Raw genomic sequence first — 25,241 nt, 5'->3', positions numbered from 1 at the left:
TCATCTTCTAATCTGATAACGTCACACGGGTAGCTCAGGGTGCAGGCAGGGAGTAGCTAGGGGCTGTGAGTGAGCAGGGGGTAGCTCAGGGTGAAGAGAGGGGGGTAACTCAGGGTGCAGGGAGGGGGTAGCTTGGGGCTGTGAGTGAGCAGGGGGTAACTCAGGGTGCAGGGAGGCGGTAGCTTGGGGCTGTGTGTGGGCAGGGGGTAGCTCAGGGTGAAGAGAGGGGGGTAGCTCAGGGTGCAGGGAGAGGGTATCTCGGGGCTCTGTGTGGGCAGGGGGTAGCTCAAGGTGAAGAGAGGGGGGTAGCTCAGGGTGCAGAGAGGCGGTAGCTCGGGGCTGTGTGCCGGGAGGGCTCCCCTGCGGTCCCTGTTCCCTGAGGGCTCTGCCAGCCAGGGAGCCGGGTCCCCCACCCAGGTGGCTCTTACGGGCTGTAGGAGCAAAGGGGGCTGGGAGCTGAGGAGCAGCTTCAGAGCCCAGCGGCAGCGGGAGCTGAGGGAACGCGGCCGCCTGCCCCATGGCACCAGCTGCCCCGCACTGCCCAGCTCTGGCTTCCCGCCTCCCACCGGCCAGGGAGCGGGAAGAGAAGGAGGTGGACCAGGGGCGTGGAGCTGCCCTGGGACTGCCTGGCGGGGGGGCAACACCCCTGTGTTTCCCCAACTCTGCCCATGGGCTCAGGGCTTCTGCCCCGTGGGGCTTGGGGCTCCGGAATTCAGCCCAGCTGCTCCCACCTCCATCCCCATGGCTCCTGGCTCCAGCCCTGGGGGGCTTGGGCTCTGGGGTTTAGCTGCAGGGCCCCGCGGACCCCTGTTGAGAACTGCTGCCTTATAGGGTGCTCTCTCCCCTCCCCCACGTCTCACCCCCCCCGTTCCATTTTCAGGGTTCGTTCCCCCAAGGGGCCGGATGAGGAGCTCGATGGGGTGGATGAGAAATTCTTCCAGGTGTTGGAACAGCTCAACTCCCAGAAGTAGGGTCCTGGGTGTGGGGGGAGGGGGGCATGGGGGGCTGGGGGTAGATGGGGAGAAAAGGGTGCAGAGGGGAGAGGGAAGAGGGTCTGGGAGTAAATGCAGAAGAGGGGCTGGGGAATGGGGGGCTGGGGTATTGGGGAAGAGCATGGGGGAAGAAAGAGGGAGGGGTCCCAGGAAGCGGGTGGGATGTAAGTGAAGGTGCCATGGGGGGCAGGACACAGGGTGAGGAATCAGGGCAGGGGAAAGGCAGAGGGGAAGGGTGCAGGGGGGAGGCAAGAGAGGAGCAGCGAGGAAGAGGAGGGAGGCAGAGCTGGGGTTGGGCAGTGGGGCCGGGGTACGTGTGTATGGGGGGGGTCCCAGATCCCGTCCACTCCCTTTCTCCCCCCGTTTCAGACAGTGGAAGAAGTCGGAGGATTTTAACCGCATCACCCTGTACTTCAAGGAGAAACTCATGGAGAAGGAGGTGAGCTGGGCTCCCAGGTGGGCGAGGGGGCACTGCTGGGGGGAAGCTCGCAGCCCAAGGGCGAGCAGGCACCAACCCCCTGGAATCAGTTCATGGGTCTGACGGCTGACTCGGGACATTCTGCTGCATGGGGCCCCCTGGTGGACACAGTCCCTCATTGCAGCTCTCTCTGTCTCACCATGTAGTATCGACTCTCCGCTCTGCCTGCCTTCAAGTACTACACGGCCTGCACCTTCCTGGTCTTCCTCTCCAACTTCCTCATCCAGATGCTGGTGGCTCACAAGTGAGGATGACAGAGGGGTTGGGATCCCCTCCCCCCCCGACCCCAGCTCTGCTGGTACCCCTCAGTCCTGACCCGCAGCCTGGGCTCCCGCTCCCCCCACCACGGCACATGGATTTTATGAGACAACCTGAGTCATGTCTAGGGTTACCATACGTCTGGGTTTCCCCGGATCCGGCTTTTGGGTCTTTAAATAGCCCTCCGGGGGTAATTTGTCAAAAGCTAAAAATGTCCGGATTTCCCCCGGACGGCTATTTAAAGACCCAAAAGCCGCTGATAGGGCAGCCGCGCTGGCTGAAAGCGGTACTGGGAGCAGCCGCGAGCGGTGGGTGCGGGCGGCCCGGCTCCCCCTGCCTGGGGCTCCCCTCGCCCTCCGGGGAGCGCGGGCTCCTCCTCTGCAGCACTGCCCGCCGCAGGGCTGGGGCTCTCCCGGGGCTCTGCCCTGCACACGCCCAGCACCCCTGGGACTGCTCCTGCCTCCCTGGGCTGGCCCCAGATCCCCTCCCCCGGGGGGCTGGGGTCCTGCTGCGGCTTGTGCCCCTCTGCCTCCTCCGTGGGGCAGGCAGCCCCAGGGGGTTGAGGCCGTGCCACCCCTTCCCCAGCTTCCCCCTCCAGCAGCCCCCGCACCGCCCTGCCAGGCCTGTTCAGCCCTCGGCCCCACCGGGTCCTGCCCTGCTTCAAGCAACACCCCCACCGTGCGGTGGCCGGGACTGGGAGAGCCACAGCAAAGCCTCCCCCGGAGCTGGTGCAGGAGACGAGCTTGGCTCGGCTCAGCCCAGCCCTGCTCTTAAAGGGACACGGACCCCACCGTGGGGGGGTGTCACCTCACCCCCTCCCCCGCCTGGGGGGCCCGGTGAGGGGGGTGCTCGGCACCATAGCAGCGCAGAGGGGAGGCCAGCGATGCACCTTACTCTCTCCTGCACTGCCAGCCATGGTCTTGCCTCCTTTCGCCAGCTCTGTGAGGCACTGTACCCCTCAGAGCAGCAAATGGTAGCAGATTCTGCTGTCTCCAAGCAGAGTCTAGCCGAGTGTTTATTTCCACAGCAGTGAGTTTTCGGTTTGGTGCATTCACTCCTGTTCTCCCTGGTAAAGTGTAACAAAAGCCCTTGGCATTCATTGTCTCAGTGTTTCTGGGAATACCCTTTTCAGTTTCATAGATTGATCTGGGATCTTTCTTTTGCTGTTTCCGGAGAGAACTGTTGACAGCTGGGAGATACGTCCCTGACTAGAGGACAGGAAGCAAATTTGACTAGATCAGTTGTGACTTCCTTTTTATTTGTTACTATAAAATGTATTACACACAAATAGATTGCTAATGAACTTCCACCTTTGGGTTTCTGGAAAACAACTCACTCTAATACTTGGAAGATGCAGGGACCTTTGGTCTTAAAAAATGAAACATCAGACTCGTGAATTTGGAGGAAGTGCAGTGGTCCATTTATGAAATTTCTAAAAACATGATTCAAAAAATCCTTCTGAGACCCCAATAGCCTTACAATAGAAATAGAAAGTAAAACAAAGACATTCTTGATCCAGGTCAATTAGAGCAGTGGTTGTCAATGTTTCCAGACTACTGTACCTCCTTCAGGAGGCTGATTTGTCTTGAGTACCCCTCACTTAAAAACTACTTGCTTACAAAATCAGACATACAAATACAAGTATCACAGCACAGTATTACTGAAAAATTGCTTATTTTCTCATTTTTACCATATACATTATCAAATAAATCGTGACTTCCAGATTGAGAAACACTGGTATAGTATATAGAGCAGTATAAACAAGTCACTGTCTACGATGATGGTTGCATATGCTTCAATAATTAGTTTGGCAAGGCCTTCTATATCAAAGTTACACACATTTTTACACAATATCAGGCAAACCAGCTTGGATCTCTGACTATTCATGTCTCTGTACTAATTGTGCTCTGCATCATTGAACAAAAAAGTTATTTAACTGAGCTTGAAATTTGTCATTATACTGAGATTTCTAAAAATACCCTTCTAGAAAAACTTCCATTTGGCTTCCCAGTAAAGAAAAGGACTTTATATAGCTTGTTTGTTTGAACTTCGAGGCCCATACAGTCCCTGAAATGACACTGCCTTGGTTAGTGTTGTGCCCCATTTCTCACAGTACTCATGATGTGTTGGATTGTCACAGCCCAGCTCAGCCACACAAGGGAGTAAATATTATCTTTTCCAAGTAGACCCCGCTGATATGGGGATGCCCCTTTAAAGGAAGGCCCCGGGACAGGTATGGACAGGGGAGTCCCTCCAGTGGAGGGAGAGGTGAGTGTCAGAGGTAGGGTTACCATGCGTCCGGATTTTCCCAGACATGTCTGGCTTTTTGGTCCTCAAATCCCCGACCAGGAGGAATTTCCAAAAAGCCGAACATGTCCGGGAAAATAGGGAGGCATGGTAAGGGGACCGCCTCCTCCCTGTGCTCCAACTTTCCTGGCTCCTGCCGCTCTCCACCGCGGCGGGGACCGAAGCAACTTCCCCAGCGCAGCAGCCGGGGGGCGGGACGGAGGAGGAGGAATGTGGGGTGCTCGGGAGGGGGCAGAGTTGGGGTGGGGAAGGGGAGGAGTTGGGGTGGGGCCGGGGGCAGGGAAGGGCGGAGTTGGGGCGGGGGCGGGGTCCCGTGGAGTGTCCTCTTTTTGCACTATTGAAATATGGTAACCCTAGTCATGTCCCAGCCCTGAGCCAAGGCTCAGCAGAGTCATAAATCATGCAACTGGTGCTGATGGGGCAGAAACGTCTCCTGAACTTGTCATACCCTGGGCTTCGCTCCCCGCTTCCCCCTCCACAGCTCTGCCAGTGCCCCTCAGTCCCAACCCAGACCCCCTGCCAGCCCAGCCCTGGGCTCCCCCCTCCACAGCTCTGCCGGTGCCCCTCAGTCCTCACCCACAGCCCCCTGATAGTCCAGCCCTGGGCTCCCCCCTCCACAGCTCTGCCGGTGCCCCTCAGTCCCAACCCAGAGCCCCCTGCCAGTCCAGCCCTGAGCTCCCCTCTCCACAGCTCTGCCGGTGCCCCTCAGTCCCAACCCAGAGCCCCTGATAGCCAACCCCTGGGCTCCCCCCATCCGCAGCAGTGCCGCCCAGAGGATTCAGGGGGCCTGGGGCAAAGCAATTTCGGGGGCCCCTTCCATAAAAACAGTTGCAATACTATAGAACACTATATTCTTGTGGGGGCCCCTGTGGGGCCCGGGGCAAATTGCCCCACTTGCCTCCCCCTCTGGGCAGCCCTGCTCTACAGCTCTGCCAATGCCCCTCACTCCCAACCCGCAGCCCCTGATAGCCCAGCCCTGGGCTCCCCCCTCCACAGCTCTGCTGGTGCCCCTCAGTCCCAACCCACAGTCCACTGATAGCCCAGCCCGGGGGTCCCTATTATTTCTAGTTTGCCTTCTGTTCTCCTCCAGGACCCCAGCTCTAGGAATCTCCTACGGTATCTCCTTCTTCCTCTTCATCCTCCTCCTCTTCATCTGCTTCGCTGGGAACCTGGCGGTAAGTGAGATGGGCAGGTCACTGCTGTGGGGAAGCTCACAGCTCCAGAGTTGCTCTTGTATTTCCCCCCCACCCCCCGAATATGCCCCAGCTAGGGGAAGCTCTTGTCCCTGCAACCCCTGGCTGGGGGCAATCTAACCCTCCCCTCCCACCACCCGCACCCTGCCATCTGCCTGCTCTCCCAGAAGTGCTTCCAGAAAGGCCCCAAGATGCTGTACTGGGTGCCCTCCCTCTCCACGGCCGTCTGCACCCAGCCCTGGCTCCGGGTCACCCTGGGCGTCACCACCATCCTGGTTGTCCTCACCATGGCGATGTTCAACTTCGTGAGTAACCAAAGGAGGGGGCGTTCTCTTCCCAGCCCTGGGAGGGGAGGGGGGTCTAGTAGAGCAGAGGTGCTGGGCTCCAGGACTCCTGGGTTCTCTCCCCAGCCCTGGGAGGGGAGGGGGGTCTAGTAGAGCAGAGGTGCTGGGCTCCAGGACTCCTGGGTTCTCTCCCCAGCCCTGGGAGGGGAGGGGGGTCTCGTAGAGCAGAGGGGCTGGGCTCCAGGGCTCCTGGGTTCTATCCCTGGCTCTGGGAGAGGAGGAGGGTTTCGTAGAGCAGAGGGGCTGGGCTCCAGGGCTCCTGGGTTCTATCCCTGGCTCTGGGAGAGGAGGAGGGTTTCGTAGAGCAGAAGGGCTGGGCTCCAGGACTCCTGGGTTCTATCCCTGGCTCTGGGAGGGGAGTGGGGTCTAGTGCAGGGGCAGGCAAACTTCTTGGCCTGAGGGCTACATCGGGTTTCCAAAATTGTCTGGAGGGCCGGTTAGGGGAGGCTGTGCCTCCCAAACAGCCAGGTGTGGCCCAGCCCCCCCCATCCTATTCCCCCTGCTTCTCGCCCCCTGACAGCCCCCGGACCCCACGGTGCCCCATCCAACCCCCCTGTCCTTCTTGACTGCCCTCCTGGGACCCCTGTCCCATCCAACCACCCCTTCTCCCTGACCACCCCCAGAACCCCTGCCCCTGACTGCCCCCCGCCGCCCCATCCAACCCCCCCTCCTTCCTGACTGCCCCCTGGGACCTCTGCCCCTGTTCCCCGCCCTCTGACTGCCCCAACTCTTATCCACACCCCCGCCTCCTGTCCACCACCCCGAACTCCCCTGCCCTCTATCCAACCCCCCTTGCTCCCTGCCCCCTTACCGCACTGCCTGGAGCACCAGTGGCTCCAGCCACGCCACCGCGCTGCCCACAGCACCAGGACAGGCAGCCGCGCCGCCCGGCTGGAGCCAGCCACGCACCGTGCAGCACAGAGCACCGGGTCAGGCTGGGCTCTGCAGCTGTGCGGCCCCAGGAGCTCACAGCCCCGCTGCCCAGAGCATTGTGGGGGAGGGGGAACACCAGGGGAGGGGCTGGGGGTAGCCTCCCGGGGCAGGAGCTCAAGGGCCGGGCAGGAGGGTCCCATGGGCTGGATGTGGCCCGTGGGCCATAGTTTGCCCACCTCTGGTCTAGTGGTTAGACTGGGGAGGCTGGGAGCCAGGACTCCTGGGTTCTATCCCCAGCTCTAGGAGGGGAGTGGGGTCTAGTGGTTGGAGCAGAGGAGGCTGGGAACCAGGACTCCTGGGTTCTATCCCCAGCTGTATCCCTCTTGCTGCTTACAATTACCATCCTCCTCTTTGAGCAGTTCTTCATACCCACGCCCTGGTGTCCTCCACCATCCCATAATCCCACGGTGCCAGTGAATGCCACACGAGAATCTCCCTCGACCGATTCCTTATTCAGCATTCCGGTAAGCTTCACGCACCAGTAGGATGGTGTTGGTGTTGAAGGTGGACTTGGGAAGGTCTTTAACTCACTGCCCCCTTTCTCCCTTGCCCTGCCCCCTTCCCCTATGCCCCGCCCCTTCCCCACATGCCCCTCCCCCTTGCCTCCCCAGTACTACGTTTACTGTTGCATCCTGGGACTCCTCTCCTGCTCACTCTTCCTCCACATGAATTTTGAACTCAAGTTCCTGATGCTGACGCTTTGCCTGGTGATCTACAATGTCCTCTTCCTCCGCAGCCACGCCTGGCTCTCCGACTGCTACGTCGGGCGCCTCTACCCCAACCAGACCGTGCTCAGGTAACCGCTGGGGAGGTGCCCCTGCAGCGCCCCCTAGGGACAGCACTGACTGCTGGGGGAGAGCGCCCCCTGCTGAGCCCCCGCCTGGGTCCTTGCAGCACAGCGCCCCCTAGTGTCGCACTGGGGCCAGCACTGACTGCCAGGGTACAGCGCCCCCTGCTTAGCCCCTGTCCCAGCAGAACCCAGAAGTCTCCGACTCAAACACAACGCAGTCCTGCTTAGCAGGTCCGAGCTGGGCCCAGGTCTGCTCTCCGCTTAGGGTTACCAGATGCCCAGTTTTCTACCGGAAAGATGTACTGACTGGACACTACAAGTGCGGTTAGCCCTGGCGGGCGGCCGGGAGAGGAGGTGCCAGGTCATCAATCCGTGCCAGTCCCTGCTCCGCTAGGGCCACCTCCTATGTCTTGTGAGCAGGCAGGCAGGCAGGCTCCGCGTCAGACTGCAGCTCTGGAGCAGAGGGAGCCCAGGGAGGGGAGGCAGTGGAGATGATCCAGCTAGGAGGAAGTGGAGGGGAGCGAGCAGGGAGCAGGGCCTTGGGGGAAGAGACAGAGAAGTGCGCAGGGCCTTGAGGGAAAAAGCTTGCAGGGGCATGGGCGGGGTTTTGAGGAAACACATGGAGGAGGGTCAGGGCCTCGAGGGAAGAGGCGGGGCATGGGGCGGGGCATGGGGTATTGGTTGTCAACAATTGGAAAGTTAGCAGCCCTCTCTCTGCTACCTGGTCTCTCTCCTTCTGTCCGCAGGCCGGGGGTCCTGAAGGAACCCAAGCTGATGGGAGCCGTTTCCTTCTTTGTCTTCTTCTTCACCCTGCTGGCCCTGGCTAGACAAGTGAGTCACAGGGCCCCCTAGGGGTGAGGCACTGCCATCCCAGACACCTGGGTCCTATTCCCCCTCCTAGTTCCTCCCCCTGTGGGGCTGAGAGCTGCAAGGCCCACTGGGGACTTCCCTTGGGTTCCCTTCTCCATCCTAGTCTGTCCTGCTGTGGTGCCCCTGGGGGTGAGCACCTTGTACTGCTATCCAGGACACCTGGGTTCAATATCCCATTCCAGTCTGTTGTGGTGCAAGCCCCCTAGAAGAAAGTGCCCTGCGCTGCTGTCCCGGACACCTGGGTCCCACTCTCTCCCTGGGTGCTGAGAGCTGCAGTGCCCCTACAGGTGAGTGCCCTGCACTTCCATCCCAGGGGCCTGGGTCCCGGGTCCCATTCCTTGTCCCAGGCTCTCCCCCCAGGTGCTGGGAGTTGCATGCTATCCTGGATGCCTGGGTCCCATCCCAGTCACTCCTACTGGATGCTGGGAAGTACAGGGCCCGCTAGGGTGAGAACTGCCCCTCTCCATTCCTGGGGGGTCCTGATGGGCTGGGCCCCTCTATGTCTCTCTCAAAGAACGAGTATTATTGCCGCCTTGACTTCTTGTGGAAGAAGAAGTTCAAGAAGGAGCGCGAGGAGATCGAGACCATGGAGAACCTGAACCGTGTCCTGCTGGAGAATGTGCTCCCGGCCGACGTGGCGCAGCAATTCATCGGCCAGAACCGGCGTAACGAGGTCAGCCCAGCTGCGTGCCTCCCCTTTAACAGGGGAATTTCTGACTGCCGCCATTCAACTCTCCAATGCTGCCACCCGGTGGCCAAGCTGGGGACTGCAGCCAGAAGGAAGTGGGCTAATGATTCATAGAATTTCCCAGAAGGGACTGTTAGGTTAGCTAGTCTGACTTCCCGAGGAGCACAAGCCATGGATCTTCACCCAGGTACCCCTGTACTGAGCCCAGCTTGGGTTAGACCAAAGCGTTTCAGTCCTTGGGATGCTAAACTGTTGTGACCACTGGAGAGATGGAGGTGGTGCTGTTGCCCAAGGACCCGGCAATGCCAGGAATTTATTGGGTGACACGAGCCCAAGTGATTCCAGCAGGCGTCCCACACCCCATGCCTCAGAGGAAGGTGGAAACTCGCCCCAGATCCTTGCCAATCTGACCTGAGGGAGGTTCCTTCCCCACTCACCACAAATCTGGTGACCCAGAGCATGTGCTCCAGACTGACCAGCCAGGCATCTAGACGGAGAGTTCTCTGAACCTCCTCAGAGCCCTGGTCCACCCTATCCAATGTCCCATCTCCAGCTGTGGCCAATCCCTGATACTTCAGAGGAAGGTGAAAAAATACCATGGAATGCATCTGGCCAATTATGCATTGAGGGGGAAAAGAATCGGTGACCTCTGCATTCCCCATCCTGGTCCCGTCTCGCTGGGGCTGAGAGCTGTGGGTCCCATAGGGATGTCAGTGTGGATGTCTGGGTTCCATTCTCCATCCCACTCCCCCTGTGGGGCTGAGAGCTGCAGGACCCATGGAGATGTCACTGTGGATATCTGGGTCCCATTCTCCGTCCCACTCCTCGTGTGGGGCTGAGAGCTGCCGGTCCCATAGGGATGTCAGTGTAAATGTCTGGGTTCCATTCTCCGTCCCACTCCCCCTGTGGGGCTGAGAGCTGCGGGACCCATGGGGATGTTGTCCCGCAGATCATGGGTCCCATTCCCCATGCTACTCCCTCACCTGTGGTGCTGAGAACAGCAGGGCCCCTAGGAGAACTCTCCTGGATGCCTGGGTCTCATTCTTGAGATCCTGACATGGTGTGTGTCCATATAAGTTTACTAAGATTGCCAACATATGGACACTCAGTTCCCATTGAAATCATTAGGATTTAGGACCATAGGACTGGAAAAGGCCTCCTGGGTCACCAAATGTGGGTCCTGTTACCTCAGATAGCCCTGTCTTCCCTATCGAGCACCATCCTCACTCTACTATAGGGTTTTCCCACCGCCACCACTCCTATTAGAGGCTGTTCCAGAACCTCCTTTGTCTGATGGTCAGAAACCTTCTTATCTTCTCCAGCCTAAGTTGCTCCCTGGTTAGTTTATCCCATTTGTTCTCGTGCCAGCATTGTCCTCTAGTTTCATGAGCTCTTCCCCGTCCCTGGTGTTTCCCCTGATGTATTTACAGAGAGCAGTCAGCCTGTGGTTTCAAGCTAAATAAGCCCAGCTCTTTTTCCTTTTGTCAGACTGGCTCTCCATTCCCCCAATCATCCTTGCAGCCCTTCTCTGCATCTGGTCTAACTTGAATGAGTTTGAGCTACCGAATCACACTGGCTGGGTTGAGCATCTCAACAGCTGCTGTTGAATTGCTCTTGTGGGGTCTGTGTGTGATGGTGTAGTGGAATCTTTTTAGTGTGATGTTGTGGAATGGGGAAGTGGTTGAGTTCGGTGGATTGTAATATTGATTGTGTTGGGTTTTGTTACATGCAAGGTGATGGATGGGTTCAGGAGGCTGTGGTGGTTGGGATAAATCATGGTGGTCTGATGGGGTTTTGCTTTGGGTTGTGGTGTAGCTGGGGCTGGTTGGTTGGAGGTTGGGTTTAGTGATGGGTGGGTTGTCTCGGTTTGCGGGGTAGTAGTGTTGGTTGGGGGCTGGTTGGATTTCACTGACTGTGTTGGTTGGCTTCAGTGCACTGTGTTAGTTGGTTGTGATGGTAGGTGTGTTCGCTGGAGCTGGTTCGCTGGAGTGGGCTCTGCTGGCTGACTGGGGTGGGCTGTGTTTGGGTTAGTTAGATGGGTTTCATGACTGCTATGTTGGTTGAAAATGTTTGGGTTTGGTTGGCTACGGTGATGCCTGTGTTAGTTGGGGGTGTTTGGGTTTGGCTGGCTGTGGTGAGGGGTGTGTTGCTGGAGTTGGCTGACTGTGGTGGGTTGTGTTGACTAGGGTGGTTGGGTAAGTGTGTGATGGCTGTGTTAGTTGGGGATATTTGGCTTTGATTGGCTATGCTGATCAATACGTTGGTTGGGTTTGGGTACCTGTGTTGGTTGGAGGTGGGGTCTATACTGGACTGTGGGAATGTGGTTTGGTAGGTTGTATTGTTTGGCAGTGGTTGGGTTTGTATGGCTGTGCTAATGGCTGTGCTGTTTGGAGTTGACTGATTGTGGTGGGATCTGGCTGGCTCGGGTGTCTGTATTGATTGTGGTGGTTGGACAGGTTTGGTGTTGGTTGGGGTGGTTGAGTTTGGTTGGTGGAAGGGTTGGCTGTGGTAGGTGGGTTTTGGCTGTGGTTTGATTTGCGTCTATCTGCTGTGTCCACACTCTGTGTGAAGTTATCAGAAAGTGACGCGCTGTCTCTCTCTCCCCTGCATCCTCCCATCCAGGACCTTTACCATCAATCCTATGACTGTGTCTGTGTCCTCTTCGCCTCCATCCCCGACTTCAAGGAGTTCTATTCCGAGTCCAACGTCAACCACGAAGGGCTGGAATGTCTGCGGCTGCTCAATGAGATCATTGCGGATTTTGACGAGGTCTGAGGGGATTCAGATGAGATCGGGGCACTGGAAAGTGGGCAGCATCTCAGCACATTGTTAATGGGTCATGGGGCCAATCTGGAGCAGAGGGGGGCTGTCTCGATAGAGCTGGTTGGGCTGAGGATCCAATCCAGGGCAAGTAGGGGGAGTGAGATGGGGCTGAATGGATCAATGACTTGGTTATTTCTAATCCTGCAGCTGCTCTCGAAGCCAAAATTCAGTGGCGTGGAGAAGATCAAGACCATTGGCAGCACCTACATGGCAGCTACGGGATTAAATGCCACTTCTGGCCAGGACAACCAGCAGGTACCTCCTTTCTCTCTGCTTGCTGGAGCTCCAGCCAAGTGTTCCCCAGTTTCCCAGAACCCCTTGGGGCTGGGTGACAGCTCCTGAGTTTACCCTGTGTCCCATCTCTCTCAGACCCTTGCTCACCTGGACATATGCCCTGATGGTGGGTTGACTGCTTTCTCATTGGTTGTGGGTGGGATTAGACATTGGTTCCCTGATTGTGACTGGTGGATTTTCCTCCTCTCCCATTGTGGCGGTGGTGGGGTTTACCCTTCAGGATGCCGAGAGGAGCTACACCCACCTGGGCATCATGGTGGAGTTCGCGGTGGCCCTGATAGCCAAGCTGGATATCATCAACAAACACTCCTTCAACACCTTCAAACTCCGTGTGGGTGAGTTCCCTCCAACCTAGATGCAGGAACAATCACCTCCAGGCTCTGCAACCTTTGCTGTCCATTGGATGTGGCCAGCATTGTTGACACTGTTGATTGACCATGGCTGACGGCCAATGCAGGGCCTGCTGGTTGGCCATGGCCAATGGCCAACATTGGCCTTGCAGTTTGGGCACACCAACTATGGCCAACGTTGACCTCACCCGACTGGCCGTGCTTCCCCAATTTCCAGTGATGACCCCACCCACTTGACCACATGCGCAGTGAGCAGTGTTGACCCTGCTCAGATGACTGATTTGGGGATATGTGATTAGGATTGGGGAGGAGCAATGTAGGGATTTGGGGGAATGTGTCTGGTATTTGGGTGTCAGGATTTCAACACTGGGTGCTGGAATTCTGGGGGTGCCGAGCTGGGATGTTGATGTTCGATGCTGGGATTTCAGGGCTGTTCCAACAGACTATGTCATGCCAGGTATTTTTGAGGCTCTCATGAAATGTTCACATGGTCTCACCCTGCAGAAATCTTACTAGCTGTGTCCCCCATCCTCCTACATTTGTCTCTCTCCCACCTTCCCACCTCCTTTCCAGGAATAAACCATGGCCCTGTGGTGGCTGGTGTGATCGGAGCCCAGAAACCCCAATATGACATTTGGGGAAACACGGTGAATGTGGCGAGTCGCATGGAGAGCACTGGGGTGCTGGGGAAGATCCAGGTATGAGGAATGACGCCGTGTTGCCAACTTAGCGACTTTGTCACCAGATTTAGTGACTTTTTGGTTTCCCTAGCGAGAAAATAAGTGTCCAAGTGACCAGTGACAAATCTAGTGACTTTCACTGCCAATTGCAGTGGCATTCAGAAAAAGACGTCACCAATGTGTATAGTCACAAAATCATTCACAAGCAGCTCCGTAGTGTTAATAAAATCCATTCCGTGCTCTTCTTAGTACATTCTGTTGCACACCCCGTCAATGTCATCATGTCTCAACTGAGCATGTCCTCGGAAGGAATCGCATTCCAGGGCTTCTTGGGCTGAGATCACTATAATCTGCAGGCGAGGAAAAGAAGTTTGTGGAGGCTAATTAAATCCTTAGCTAAAGCCAGGTGCACTTTGGTGAGAGCAGCACATTAGCCAGGCCCTGTTTGTATCCAACGTGTTCTTTCTCGCTGCTCCGTCGTAGGTAGCGCACCCTGGGGTGCAGAGAAAACTGGCTGATGAAGTGAGCAGGGTGGGGGAGGCAGGTTAGCCAGTGAGGAGAGCCGCACGGATGGAAGATGGGGTGGGATGGGATGGGCCCATGTGCCCCAATGGGGCGAGGGAGCTCCGTTGCCTTCAGGGATGAAGCCCTTACTACAGGATCAAAAGTGGAACTAGCTTAATTTTGGTTCCTCTTTACTCCTTCCCCTGGCCTGGCCTGGGGTTAGCTGCCCAGATGGTTTCAGAAATGGAACCCTGGCAGCGGGGGGAAGGGGTCTGGCTAGCAGACTTTTGTTTTTAAATCTACTTTCTTGGCTCTCTGCAGCGCTGAGGTCAGGTCAGGTGAATGTCCTCTTCCCCCTGGTTCTGGGCTCTCCCTTTCACTCACCTGTCGGCTCAAATCCAGGCTGGCAAGACAAGGCTCAGCTGAAATGAACCAACCCCAGCCAACCTGGGCTGCCCTGTACAGAGCGCCCTTCCCAATGAGCAGAGGGCTGCAGTTTCCTTCCCAAGCAGCAGAGGGCGCCCTCCTGATGATGAGAATGTACTGGTGTAGTGCTGCTGGTGTGCGGCAGAACATAGTAGGAAGAGCTCAGAATGGATTTGATTAACACTATTGAGCTGCTTGTGAATGATTTTGTGACTATACTCGCTTGTGTGTGTGTGTGTAATTCGTGTGTGTGTGATTCGTGTGTGTGTGTAATTCGTGTGTGTGATTTGTGTGTGTGTGTGAGATTTGTGTGTGTGTGTAATTCGTGTGTGTGTGTGATTCGTGTGTGTGATTTGTGTGTGTGTGTGTAATTCGTGTGTGTGTGTGTGAGATTCGTGTGTAATTTGTGTGTGTGTGTAATTTGTGTGTGTGTGTGAGATTTGTGTGTGTAATTCGTGTGTGTGTGTGATTTGTGTGTGTGTGTAATTCGTGTGTGTGTGTGTGAGATTTGTGTGTGTGTGTGTGATTCGTGTGTGTGTGTAATTCGTGTGTGTGTGTGAGATTTGTGTGTGTGTGTAATTCGTGTGTGTGTGTAATTTGTGTGTGTGTGTAATTCGTGTGTGTGNTGAATGAAGACACCCCCTCCCCTCGTTGCCGAAGTACCGCCGAAGACCCGGTAGGGAACCGCGCGGTGAGTACGAGCCCCACGTGCCTGTCTCCCCCCCCCCCATCTGACCCCAACCCATGTCCTGACCCCAACTGCCCCCTCAGAACCCACAACCCATCAACCCCCCACTCCTTGTCCCCTGACCACCCCCTCCCAAGACCCCCCACCCTAACTGCCTCCCAGGACCCCACCCCCTATCCAACTCACCCTGCTCCCTGTCCCCTGACTGCCCCGACCCCATCCACTACCACCCCGACAGACCCCCAGAACTCCCACGCCTACCCATCGTCCCACCCGTTCCCCTCCCCTGACGGCCCCCCCAGAACCTCCGCCCCCTCCAACCGCTCCCTGCCCCTTATCCAACCCCTCCTCCCAGCCCCGGCCCGGCCCCCTTACCATGCTGCTATGTAAGGATGCCGCACAGCCGCTGGAGCTCACAGCCCCACCCCCTTACCATGCTGCTCAAAGTGGCAGGAGCTGCAGAGCTGCCCAGAGCGCTGGCGCCGGCACCGGCAGCGCGGTGCGCTGGGGCTCTGCGGGAGGGAAGCAGGGGAGGGGCCGGGGGAGCCTCCCCAGCTGGGAGCTCAGGTGGGCCCGCGGACCGGAGTTTGCCCACTCGCCCGCCCCTTTAAGAACTGGTTCTACACCGGCTTCTAAATTTAATAACCGGTTCTTGCGAACTGGCTCCAGCTCACCACTGGACCTACCTTATAAAAGCAGCCTGGCACTGCCCTCTCGGTACACACCATTTGAGGGGGCTTTATAGCCAGAGCTGCCAGGTGTTGCCCTTTGCAATTTAGATGTGCTGATAGCCCGGGGACGCAGTCAGCCCATATCGCTTAGCCCTGTCATTAGGGGGAGCCACCACCTCCCACACGTCGCGATGGACCACCCAGTCTCAGAGGCAGCCTTCCCAGAGGCCGGGCTGATTTTCATGGCAGGGGCCCACACTCCTTTCATGGGGCAAAAAGCTGTGAAGGAACAGGCTATGCAGTGCACTGCCAATTAGGGAGCCTCCAGAAGTGGCGAAAAGGCCATTGTTTGGGGTAGGGTGACCAGATGTCCCGATTTTATAGGGACAGTCCCGATATTTGGGGCTTTTTCTAATATAGGTGTCTATTACCCCCCATGCCCAGTCCTGATTTTTCACACTTGCTAACTGGTCACCCTAGTTTGGGGGGAATTTTTGAGTGGGGATGGATTTTACGGGGGATGATTTGGGCTTTATGGAGCACATTCTTCTGGAGGCTATGGATTTGTTGGGTTAAATATTGTTGGAGCGGGGAGCACACCGAATTTCATGCTAGTTGGTTTTCGGCCTTAATTTTGGTTTTAATTAATCCCCGCACGGTATCCCGCGTGTGGAGGCCCAATTTGGCAGTGTGGTGGAGGGCGGGTGGGTGAGATTTGCACTTGTGACCAGTTTTACGGCCTTTTTTAATTGTTCCAACCGTTTGTTTTTTATGGCCCCTTGCTGAATATTTTAAATACTAGCTGATGTATTGGCCCTGTTTTACAAGGAGCCCACTAGGGTCTGCCTTTTCTGGGGGGTGGGGGGAACCATATTTGGGTAAGGAGGGCAAGTTGGAGGGTGGCCCCCCCGGTAAAATTGGGGAGGAAGGTTGGGACTTGGAAGTGCTTTAAAGGCAAATGATTGTCCAATGCTAGGTGACTGCCTCCCATTTGGTGACTGATAAAATTTGCCACCATACATACATTGTATTACAATGAAGGATTCTGCAGGCCTGCACCAGCAAGAGCGGTTTTACCACTCCTGTTCACGGTGTCCCTAGGCTCTCGCTATTACTGCCTTGTCCTGTTAACAAAGAGAACCACATACATGCACCTTATTGGGGAAACTGAGGCACTGATGAAATATTTTTAAAGTTATCATAGAATACCAGGGTTAGAAAGGACCTCAGGAGGTATCTAGTCCAGCCCCCTGCTCAAAGCAGGACCAATCCCCAAAGAGATTTTTGCCCCAGATCCCTAAATGGCCCCCTCAAGGATTGAGCTCATAACCATGGATTTAGCAGGCCAATGCTTAAACCCCTGAGCTATCCCTCCCCTGTTTGACTACAGCCCTCCCTGGCTTTTGTTATGAATGTTGCTTGCCTGGTTTAGGAGGTTACAACAACTATATTACATTCCAAAATTAGTAATTGCTATTGCTTGCTAAAGGGCTTTTTGTTTGACTTTTACTTTAGGCTATAACAGGAGGAACAGGGTTTGTTTTTATGGGATTTAGGGGAGGTTTGGGGCCACCCACCAGGTATTTTGCTATGGCCCTGCTATGTGTATCTGGACTATGCAGTGTTTTTAAGGCACCTTCCCTTATGTTTTTAACAATGATTCTTTTACACTTGGCCTTTTTTTTTAATTTAAAGCGGCCTTTACAGCGTCTGGGTTTTACATAGCTTTTTTTTTAACTGGGCAAAGCTGAGACTTTTTGGTCGTGGTAAACAATAAATGTGATTATTGGTAAACACAGTACACCTCTACCCCGATATAACGCGACCCGATATAACATGAATTCGGCTATAACGCGGTAAAGCAGTGCTCCGGGGGACGGGGCTGCGCACTTTGGTGGATCAAAGCAAGTTCGATATAACGTGGTTTCACCTATAACGCGGTAAGATTTTTTGGCTCCTGAGGACAGAGTTATATCGGGGTAGAGGTGTAGTTACATTACATTTATATTTATTTACTAGCGGGTTGCTAACATTTTTATTTTTTAAAAAATTTTTTTTAGGAATTAATACATACACATTACTTATTATACAATATTTTGGTTTTATATTTTAATTGATTTTACATACAGGATTTTAGTGAAATATTTTTACTACAGGGCTTTGGAGCAATAGGCAAGGACAAGCACACCCACTTTTGAGGAGTCCACTTGGTACAAGCTCCGGTATTTAATAGCTTTTTTCCCTCCCCAGCCCACTGGCTCGAGGTCCGAGGTATCCAGAAGGATTCTATGTGTAATATGGGGAGTGGGCTAACTTTTTATATTTTTGCTTTTAGAGCCTGTTGGTCTGCGATTTTAACAACAATTTTTTTTAATTAAAAGGTTTGGCCTTACTATGCTAGAAACATACTGCATTTATTTGATTTATTTGTACTGATAAGTATTAAACAGTAATTTTTTGCTTTGCTTTAACAAGTGTATTAAAACTTTAGTGTTTTTTGATATTACTTAAAACATTTTGTGCTTTAAGGTGGACAAAGCAAGTATTTACATTTTAGTACATTCTCTAGCTATAGCAGTATGTTTTTTATTTTTATTTGTTTTTGTATTAGGCTGTTCTGTAGCTGGGACAAAGAGCTTCATTTATTTTTAATTACCTTTAGATTTACAGTATGGATAATTCTTGCTTTAAAACCAATTTTTTTTAATATGTTGTTTGCTGCCGGAGGATGTTTTTTTGCAGCATTTGATACACAACCATGCTAGCAACAAAAACAAACAACCAGGATAAAACACAGAACACAAAACATAATTTTTATTGTGACAGTAGATTTATGGTATTTGTTTGGGTTGCATTTTAGCTGGTATTAGCTTTTTTTGATTTTTTGGAAGACAAAAAGAACATGGTTTTACCCCTTTGGGGGTGGCAGATTTTTGCTTAAAATATATATATATATTTTACAAATACCGTTGCTGATTGCAGGCAAAACAGAGGAATTACCCCCATATTTTCCCATGTTTGTTTTATAGGCAGGTCAGATTTTAATGGCTTTAACCTTTATTAGTTTATGATAGTTTGCATTAACACAGATGCTTTTTAGCTTGCTTTTGGATTGAAGGTTATTAGCAGCTTAGAGACTTTGTTTTAAAAGGGACACAATTAACTTTTACCAGAGTTTTGATTATTTATAACTTTTAACTTTTGCTTTTAAAACACACAGTGATTTGAAAAAAACCCACAACCTATTGTGGCTCCCTTTGGCAAAGTGACAGTTTGATTACACAGAGCCACCTGAAGACGAGTGTGGGGCATATATATATATATATTTTACTACAACTTTTATTTGCTTTTTTTTTTTAAACAGATTTAATTTTTTTTCTTCTTCTTCTGGCTTTGACTGTCCTGCTGCAGCCACGACTTTGGTTTGTAGTTAAAAGCATTTTCAATATTGTAAAGCACTGAGTTACCTTAAGGGTTAAATGCTAAATACCAATTACCTGTGTTTGGCAAAAAGTGTTTCTCGGTTTTGAATGGAAGATTTAAATGGATTTTAGTGGTGTTATTTAAAACAACACCATTTTTTTTTAAACCTATGACACAAAGATTATACACACCAGGAGTGGTTTTTTAGCAGATTCGACTAACTTGTTTATAGTTCAATGATTTTACTAAGATAACCTCTTTGCCTGGTATCAAGTATCCAGCCGTGTTAGTCTGGATCTGTAAAAAGCTACAAAGAGTCCTGTGGCACCTTAGAGACTAACAGATGTATTGGAGCATAAGCTTTCGTGGGTGAATACCCACTTCGTCAGATGAATTGCCTGGCTTATTTACAGACATTTCTTTGGAAAAGGGCTCATTTTCCTTTAGAATAGCTGCAAAGAAACCAAGGTGTTCTTTTTTTTAATACTTTTATAACATTTTACTGCTTTGGTTTTTTTAGCCTTTGCAGAGTTAATTTTTTATTTTATTTTAAATTAGTTGCTTATTTTTTCAAATGACACCTTAATTAACTTAGATTTTACCATTTTAAGTACTATTTTAGGGATTTAAATTTTTGATGTTTGCTTTTTTTTTTTTTTTTTTGGCTTTTGCCACTATGCCCTTAAGGCTGTTTTTTAATTTTTTTATTTGTTGCCTGCCTGCTTGTCTGGGCCCGATTCTTTTTTTTTTTTTTTTTTGCTGCACTGTTTCTTTCTATGGGCACAGGCTTCATTTTACTACCAATTTAGCAAGGAGGGTGGGCTTTTTAACTAGCCCCACCCCTCCTGGTCACTTTCCTTTTTGTAATCACCCCACGGGGTGCTCTCCTCGTAGATGGGGGTGCTGTACATACTACCTCCCCCCTCTTCACCCGCTGGACCTCTCCTCAGTCTTAATGAGGGCTGCTATAGGGGTGCAACAGGGTTTTGCCCAAAACTGAGGATCCTCACAAAGGAAGAGATTAAAGCCAGCCACAAGAGTCACCCGAATCCTCCCCCGTGAGGCTCGCCGCCCGGACCGAACTCACGGTCGACTGACGTTTTAACTGTTTAATTTATTTTTTATGGACACACTGCCATTGAAGGACTGGTACTTGTTTAGCCATTGCTTCCAGGCGAGTGCGTTCCACCCTTTTCCGCCTGGAAGTCCTGCAACTTGTCCTGGGTTGCAGCCTGGTTAATACTTTGCGCTTTTAGTTGCTCAGTTTTCATTACCTGTCGGGTACACACCTCCTCCCTTTTCCCCAACTTCCTTTCTTGCCCCGACAACATCTGATACCATGGGGCTGCTACAGTTCAAATTAATCCCACACCTGACCCTAGGTTTTTACCCTTTAGCTTTTTATACACCTCTACCCCGATAGAACGCTGTACTCGGGAGCCAACAAATCTTACTGCGTTATAGAATCATAGATTGGAAGGCACCTCAGGAGGTCATCTAGTCCAACCCCCTGCTCAAAGCAGGACCAATCCCCAGACAGATTTTTGCCCCAGATCCCTAAATGGCCCCTCAAGGATTGAACTCGGGGAGGGATAGCTCAGTGGTTTGAGCATTAGCCTGCTAAACCCAGGATTGTGAGTTCACTCCTTGAGGGGGCCACTTGGGGATCTGGGGCAAAAATCAGTACTTGGTCCTGCTAGTGAAGGCAGGGGGCTGGACTCGATGACCTTTCAGGGTCCCTTCCAGTTCTAGGAGATGGGATATCTCCATTAATTTCTAACTGACAACCCTGGGTTTAGCAGGCCAATGCTCAAACCACTGAGCTACCCCTCCCTCCACGTTACATCGAACTTGCTTTGATCCCCCGGAGCGTGCAGTCCCGCCCCCCACCCCCAGAGTGCTGCTTTACCACGTTCTATCCGAATTTGTGTTATAGCAGGTTGAGTTATATCAGGGTAGAAGTGTACTTGGCATACAGGTTTAACAAATCTAGACCAGTTCAATCAAGATGGGATGTTTTCCTAGCTCAACCAGGGACTGATTCCGATTTGATCCAGTTTCTCAGCTGTTGGCAGCTTGTCCTGACAGACTGAGGGAACGCCTGGGAGGCTCATGTGTACCCAGCTGTAGCCCCAAAAGTTCATTGCTTCACCCCCGGTGGCTTTTTTTCCCCCTCCATCCTGTGTCATCCACTGATTTGTTCAGCCCGCCAATGGGCCTTCAGCATGAACGATACAAGACTCCGTGTATGCGTGATCAGCCAGAGTGACCTAAGCATCTCCTTGCCTGCCAGAACTATGTGGAGTGACCCAGAAAACATCATTTTCATCACAGCTACATAACTCTCTCCATATTTTCCATACACGTGTTGCAATGCTTACGATGACCAGTGCAACAGACTTTCACTAGATACCTTACGGGAGGGTTCTTTGGTGAACCCAGGGGATCCCTTTATCAGCTGGCATCACGAGGTCTTTGGGTCACAGCACGGGCACCATGGGGGGAAGGTTTAATCAGCGATGATGGAAAACACGTTGGGGGAAATGAGTGAAACAGCTACGCCGACAAACAGAGAGGAAGCCGTAGATAACATCAGTGCACTGACAGCAAGATGGTGTTGATACCACAAGAATGATGAGCTAGTCGGGCCAAACAAGGGGTTTGCCGGATAATAAGAACAGTGTTTACCCTTCCCCGGACCCTGCCGTTATGGGAGGGTGGCCGAGACTTTAGCCCATGTGAAATGACAGCACCACGAGCCTGCAGAGGGGAAACCGAGGCATAGCCATGGCCAGTGACCTGCCCAGCGAGGGGACTAGAAGCCAGGAGTCCTGACTTCCACCCTCCCCTGCTCTAACCCACGAGTTCCCACTTCCCTCCCAGATCTGGGGATGGAACCCAGGAGTCCTGGTGCCCAGTCCCCCAGCTCTAACTCACTAGTCCCCACTCCCCTGCCAGCATAGGCGCCAAGTCCATGGGTGCTCTGGGGCTGGAGCACCCATGGAGAAAAAATGGTGGGTGCTGAGCACCCACTGGCAGCCCCCTTATCAGCTCCCCCTCAGCTCCCTAAGCGCCTCCCATCCACCAGCAGGCCTCGCAGATCGTTGCCTCCCCCTCCTTTCCCGCGCCTCCCAACTGCTGTCATCAGCTGTTTCGTGGCATGCAGGAGGCTGGGGGGTAAGGGAGAGGAGCAAGGAAGCAGCACACCTGGTAGAGGGGGCGGAACTGGGCGGGAAGAGGTGGGGCGGGGGTGGAGCAACATGAGATATTACCTGTAATCAGGGACACTCTGCAGAGCGGCTGTAAGAGAGAAGGGAAGGGAGGGCATGAGCATTCCAGGGCTCAGGATGAAGGGAGGATGGGGCTGCTAAAGAAAAGGAGAGAGAGAGAACATCAAATAGAACCCAGGAGTCCTGGCTCCCTGCCTGCTCTAACCCACTAGACCCCCCTCCCCTCACAGAACCAGGGATAGGACCCAAGCTCCTGAATCCCAGCCCCCCTGGCACTACCTCACAAGATCCCATAGCCAGGGATAGAACCCAAGAGTCTTGGATCCCAAACCCCTCTGTTCTCCTCAACAAGAGATACAAACAGAGGATGTCCAGGGGAAGGTCACTTACCCAGAACAGGCAGAAGGAGAGTTAGCACCATGCTGAGCTGCTTCCCCGGGGCTCTGAGCTGGGTTCTCACCTCAGCCACTGACCCGGTCTCCACCCAGGAAGAGTGACCAACCCTTCCTGTCTGACCAGCCCATAAGAGCTGTGTGCACAGGAAATTCAGCCACGAGGCCTCATGGCCGTGACGATCTACTTTCTGCAAAATCTTCCGTAACAAGCGGGAGCTGGCTGTAATATTTTTCTGAAGCCAACGCGTGCCTCAGTTTCCCCCTGTACTTTGCATTACTCCCCAGTGGGATTAAGTTTGCTCTCAGGGCCGACTGAGAGACATGAGGGTAGGGTGTCACCTTGCTGTCTGAGTGGACTGTCTGGGTCATTAAAGGGACATCCAAGGCCCATCCCATCTCAGTGGAGAAGACAGGGGAAAACCCACCGCCCAGCACCAGACGGATTTCCCCGCTTCTCAGCAGGGAAGCTGAGCGGAGACCCCCACTCAGGAACAAAGGATGGAGAGGGGTTGTGTGTGTGTTTCCTCTCTACTGGGGCTGAGGAAGGGGGTCAAGGAGAGACAGAGCTTGGGGGCTCTATAGCTTGGGGTGAATTCCTGGGGCTTGACCAGCACAGAGCAGGTGTTAGCTGTTCTTTCTCTTGAGTGGGCTAAGACCTTCCCCTGGTGAATTCCCGCTGACCGCTAAACCCAGCTCTGTTTGGGAACTGCTGCTGGGTGTCACTGCAGAGAGGGGGCGCCAGGGTCACTTCTCTGCCATGGGGACTGTCTCATCTGGACTCACTGGGCAGAGCTCATGGTGCGAAGCAAGAGGGCTGGGGTGTGGAAGGGGGAGTGGGACCCCTCAGGTGTCAGGCACACTGTTGGGGGTCTACCAAAAGAGGGTTTCAAAGCCAGGGTGTAGCATGGAGCCTGTGGAGCTGTGACAACATGGCTTTCTGGCTGTATTTCTCAGCAGCAGCTCTAGACCCCGCTCCCCTCCTAGAGCTGCGGAGAGAACCCAGGAGTCCTGGCACCCAGCCCCTCTGCTCAACTCCCCTCCCGTCCCAGAACTGGGCACAGAACCCAGGAGGCCTGGCCAGTCCCTTTGCTGTAACCCAGGGGACCTCACTTCCCTCCCTGAGACAGGGATGGACCAGACAGTCCATGATAGTGTCAGTTCCCCATGTATGCCACAGTCCACCATGTAGGGGAGACAGAGGAGGGTGTGTGTGTGAATGAATGAATGACATGGATGACGAGACGGGGGCAAAAGGGAGTTCAGTGTCAGGTTTGGGGGCAGGATTGGGGCCCTGAGTATCACTGAGATGACGAGGACTGTAGCAGGCCTGCCCCTACCCCCTGTGGGCTGCCTCTCTCTCTGACCTTCAAACTTCAGGGCTAGGTGGCATTTTTCTGCTCCACTGGGTGGCTCAGCAATTGGTGGAAACTGTTGGCCTCAGCCTGACTCAACAGGGGAAGGAGTTGCAGTTTGCAGCATGAAGGAGAATCACCTTTCTGTGTCAGTAGTGCAGGGCCAATGCCACATACCATGTGGGGGAAAAAATAACCACTGTGAAGGAAACAAGAGTCAGAGACAAGAAGGGGCTAAAAAAAAAGTTTAATTAAAAGCTGGAGATGGGGGAATTTACAGGGATTCATACAATCTTGAATATACATAGAGTAGGAAGATCTGAGGAGAAATGAGAATAGAATCTTTCTTTCTTTCTTCTCAGTCACATTTTCTCCAATTGAGCTGCGGAACTGGCCAGCCATCTGTGAACAGGGGAGGAATATTCACAGTCAGTATCTGAGCCTTCACATCTCTTCCTGGTACTCGTTATTCCCACGGGACTGGGGCATGGGGCTGGAGACGTGGTTTGCCTTGGCGGACACAGAATGACCAGACTGACCAGTGACCAACTGAACCAGGACTGAGTAATAATCTGATTGAAATGGGTCTGAGCCGCTTGTGTGCTCCTCCTTGGAACCTGAGAATGAGAAAAGCACATGGCAATGCTCAGATCACAAAGAAAGAAAGGGGCTTGGGGCACATTTTGAGGGGGTATCTTTTTGGAGCAAGCAAAATGATGAACCCAGTAGGGGGGTGACTGTGGGGTCTCAGTAGTGGGCGCTGTTCTGCAGGGCGCACGGAAGGGAGCTCAGTAGGGGGCGCTCTGCCCTCACAATTAGTGCTGACCCCAATGCCCCTCTACAGCACTAGGGGCGCTGTGTTGCAGGGAGCAGGAAAGGGGCTCAGTGTGGGGCTCTCTCCCTTCGCAATAAATGCTATTGCCAATGCCCCAGTGTAGCACTAGGGGCGCTGTGTAGCAGCTAGAGGGATGCGTGACCCTTTAAGGGGTGCTGTCCCCTCAGTGATCACGCTGGAGCTGTGGATGAGATGAGGAGCTGCTACAGCTTCCCTGGGAATCTGTATTCACATTTCTTTCTGGCCTGCAGTGCTCTCCCAGTGCTCTCCCATCTACAGCTGCCGCAGGCCGCCCCAGAGATGGCTGCATCTGGAGGAGCGATCCCTCTGTGGCATTACACTGCAGCTGCCACGCCCCACCCGAGAAGCAGCTGCCGTTCAGCCTTGGGGATTCCTAGGCAGTGTTACGGGGTGGCGGTTACCCAGGTGCCCCTCCGCAGAGGCGGCTGCATTTCAGCAGGTGGAGCCGAGGGGTCAGAAGAGGAGATATAACGGTGTAGCTGGTGACAGGTATCTTCTCAGTGTTGTCTACAGCAGCAGCCTCTTGGCCAGGTGAGACTCAGGAGGAGAAATTTCAGGGTTCATCTGTTTAAGCTCCTCCAAGGTCCTGCGAAAGCAGGGAGAGGGGAGGGAAATGTGCAATTACCTTTGCCCTTCATGCAGAGGTGGGAGATGAGGAAGATGAGGCCATTAATGGTGAAGAAGGACCCACCCACA

At 53.6% G+C, this 25,241-nt stretch overlaps 1 protein-coding gene across 2 annotated transcripts; it reads left to right on the top strand.

Annotated features, from left to right (window-relative positions):
- The first annotated feature begins 326 nt into the window (after positions 1-326).
- LOC117886223 (adenylate cyclase type 4-like) lies at positions 327-13,039 on the top strand. Of its 2 annotated transcripts, none has more exons than XM_034787888.1 (13): positions 327-967; positions 1,362-1,431; positions 1,617-1,714; positions 5,126-5,210; positions 5,399-5,533; positions 6,865-6,969; positions 7,117-7,301; positions 8,042-8,126; positions 8,680-8,838; positions 11,476-11,622; positions 11,824-11,931; positions 12,191-12,305; positions 12,894-13,039. In XM_034787888.1, exons 1-13 carry the CDS (start codon positions 669-671, stop codon positions 13,022-13,024), a joined length of 1,722 nt encoding a protein of 573 aa, XP_034643779.1. In that variant the 5' UTR covers positions 327-668; the 3' UTR covers positions 13,025-13,039. The 2 variants fall into 2 exon arrangements, with proteins under 2 accessions (XP_034643779.1, XP_034643778.1); XM_034787887.1 differs by having other exon boundaries at positions 328-967; positions 5,396-5,533.
- The last annotated feature ends 12,202 nt before the right edge of the window (positions 13,040-25,241 follow it).

Source organism: Trachemys scripta, chromosome 12, assembly GCF_013100865.1.
Source record: "Trachemys scripta elegans isolate TJP31775 chromosome 12, CAS_Tse_1.0, whole genome shotgun sequence".
Lineage (NCBI taxonomy): Eukaryota > Metazoa > Chordata > Testudines > Emydidae > Trachemys > Trachemys scripta.
This window is presented reverse-complemented; position numbering and strand designations above follow the sequence as displayed.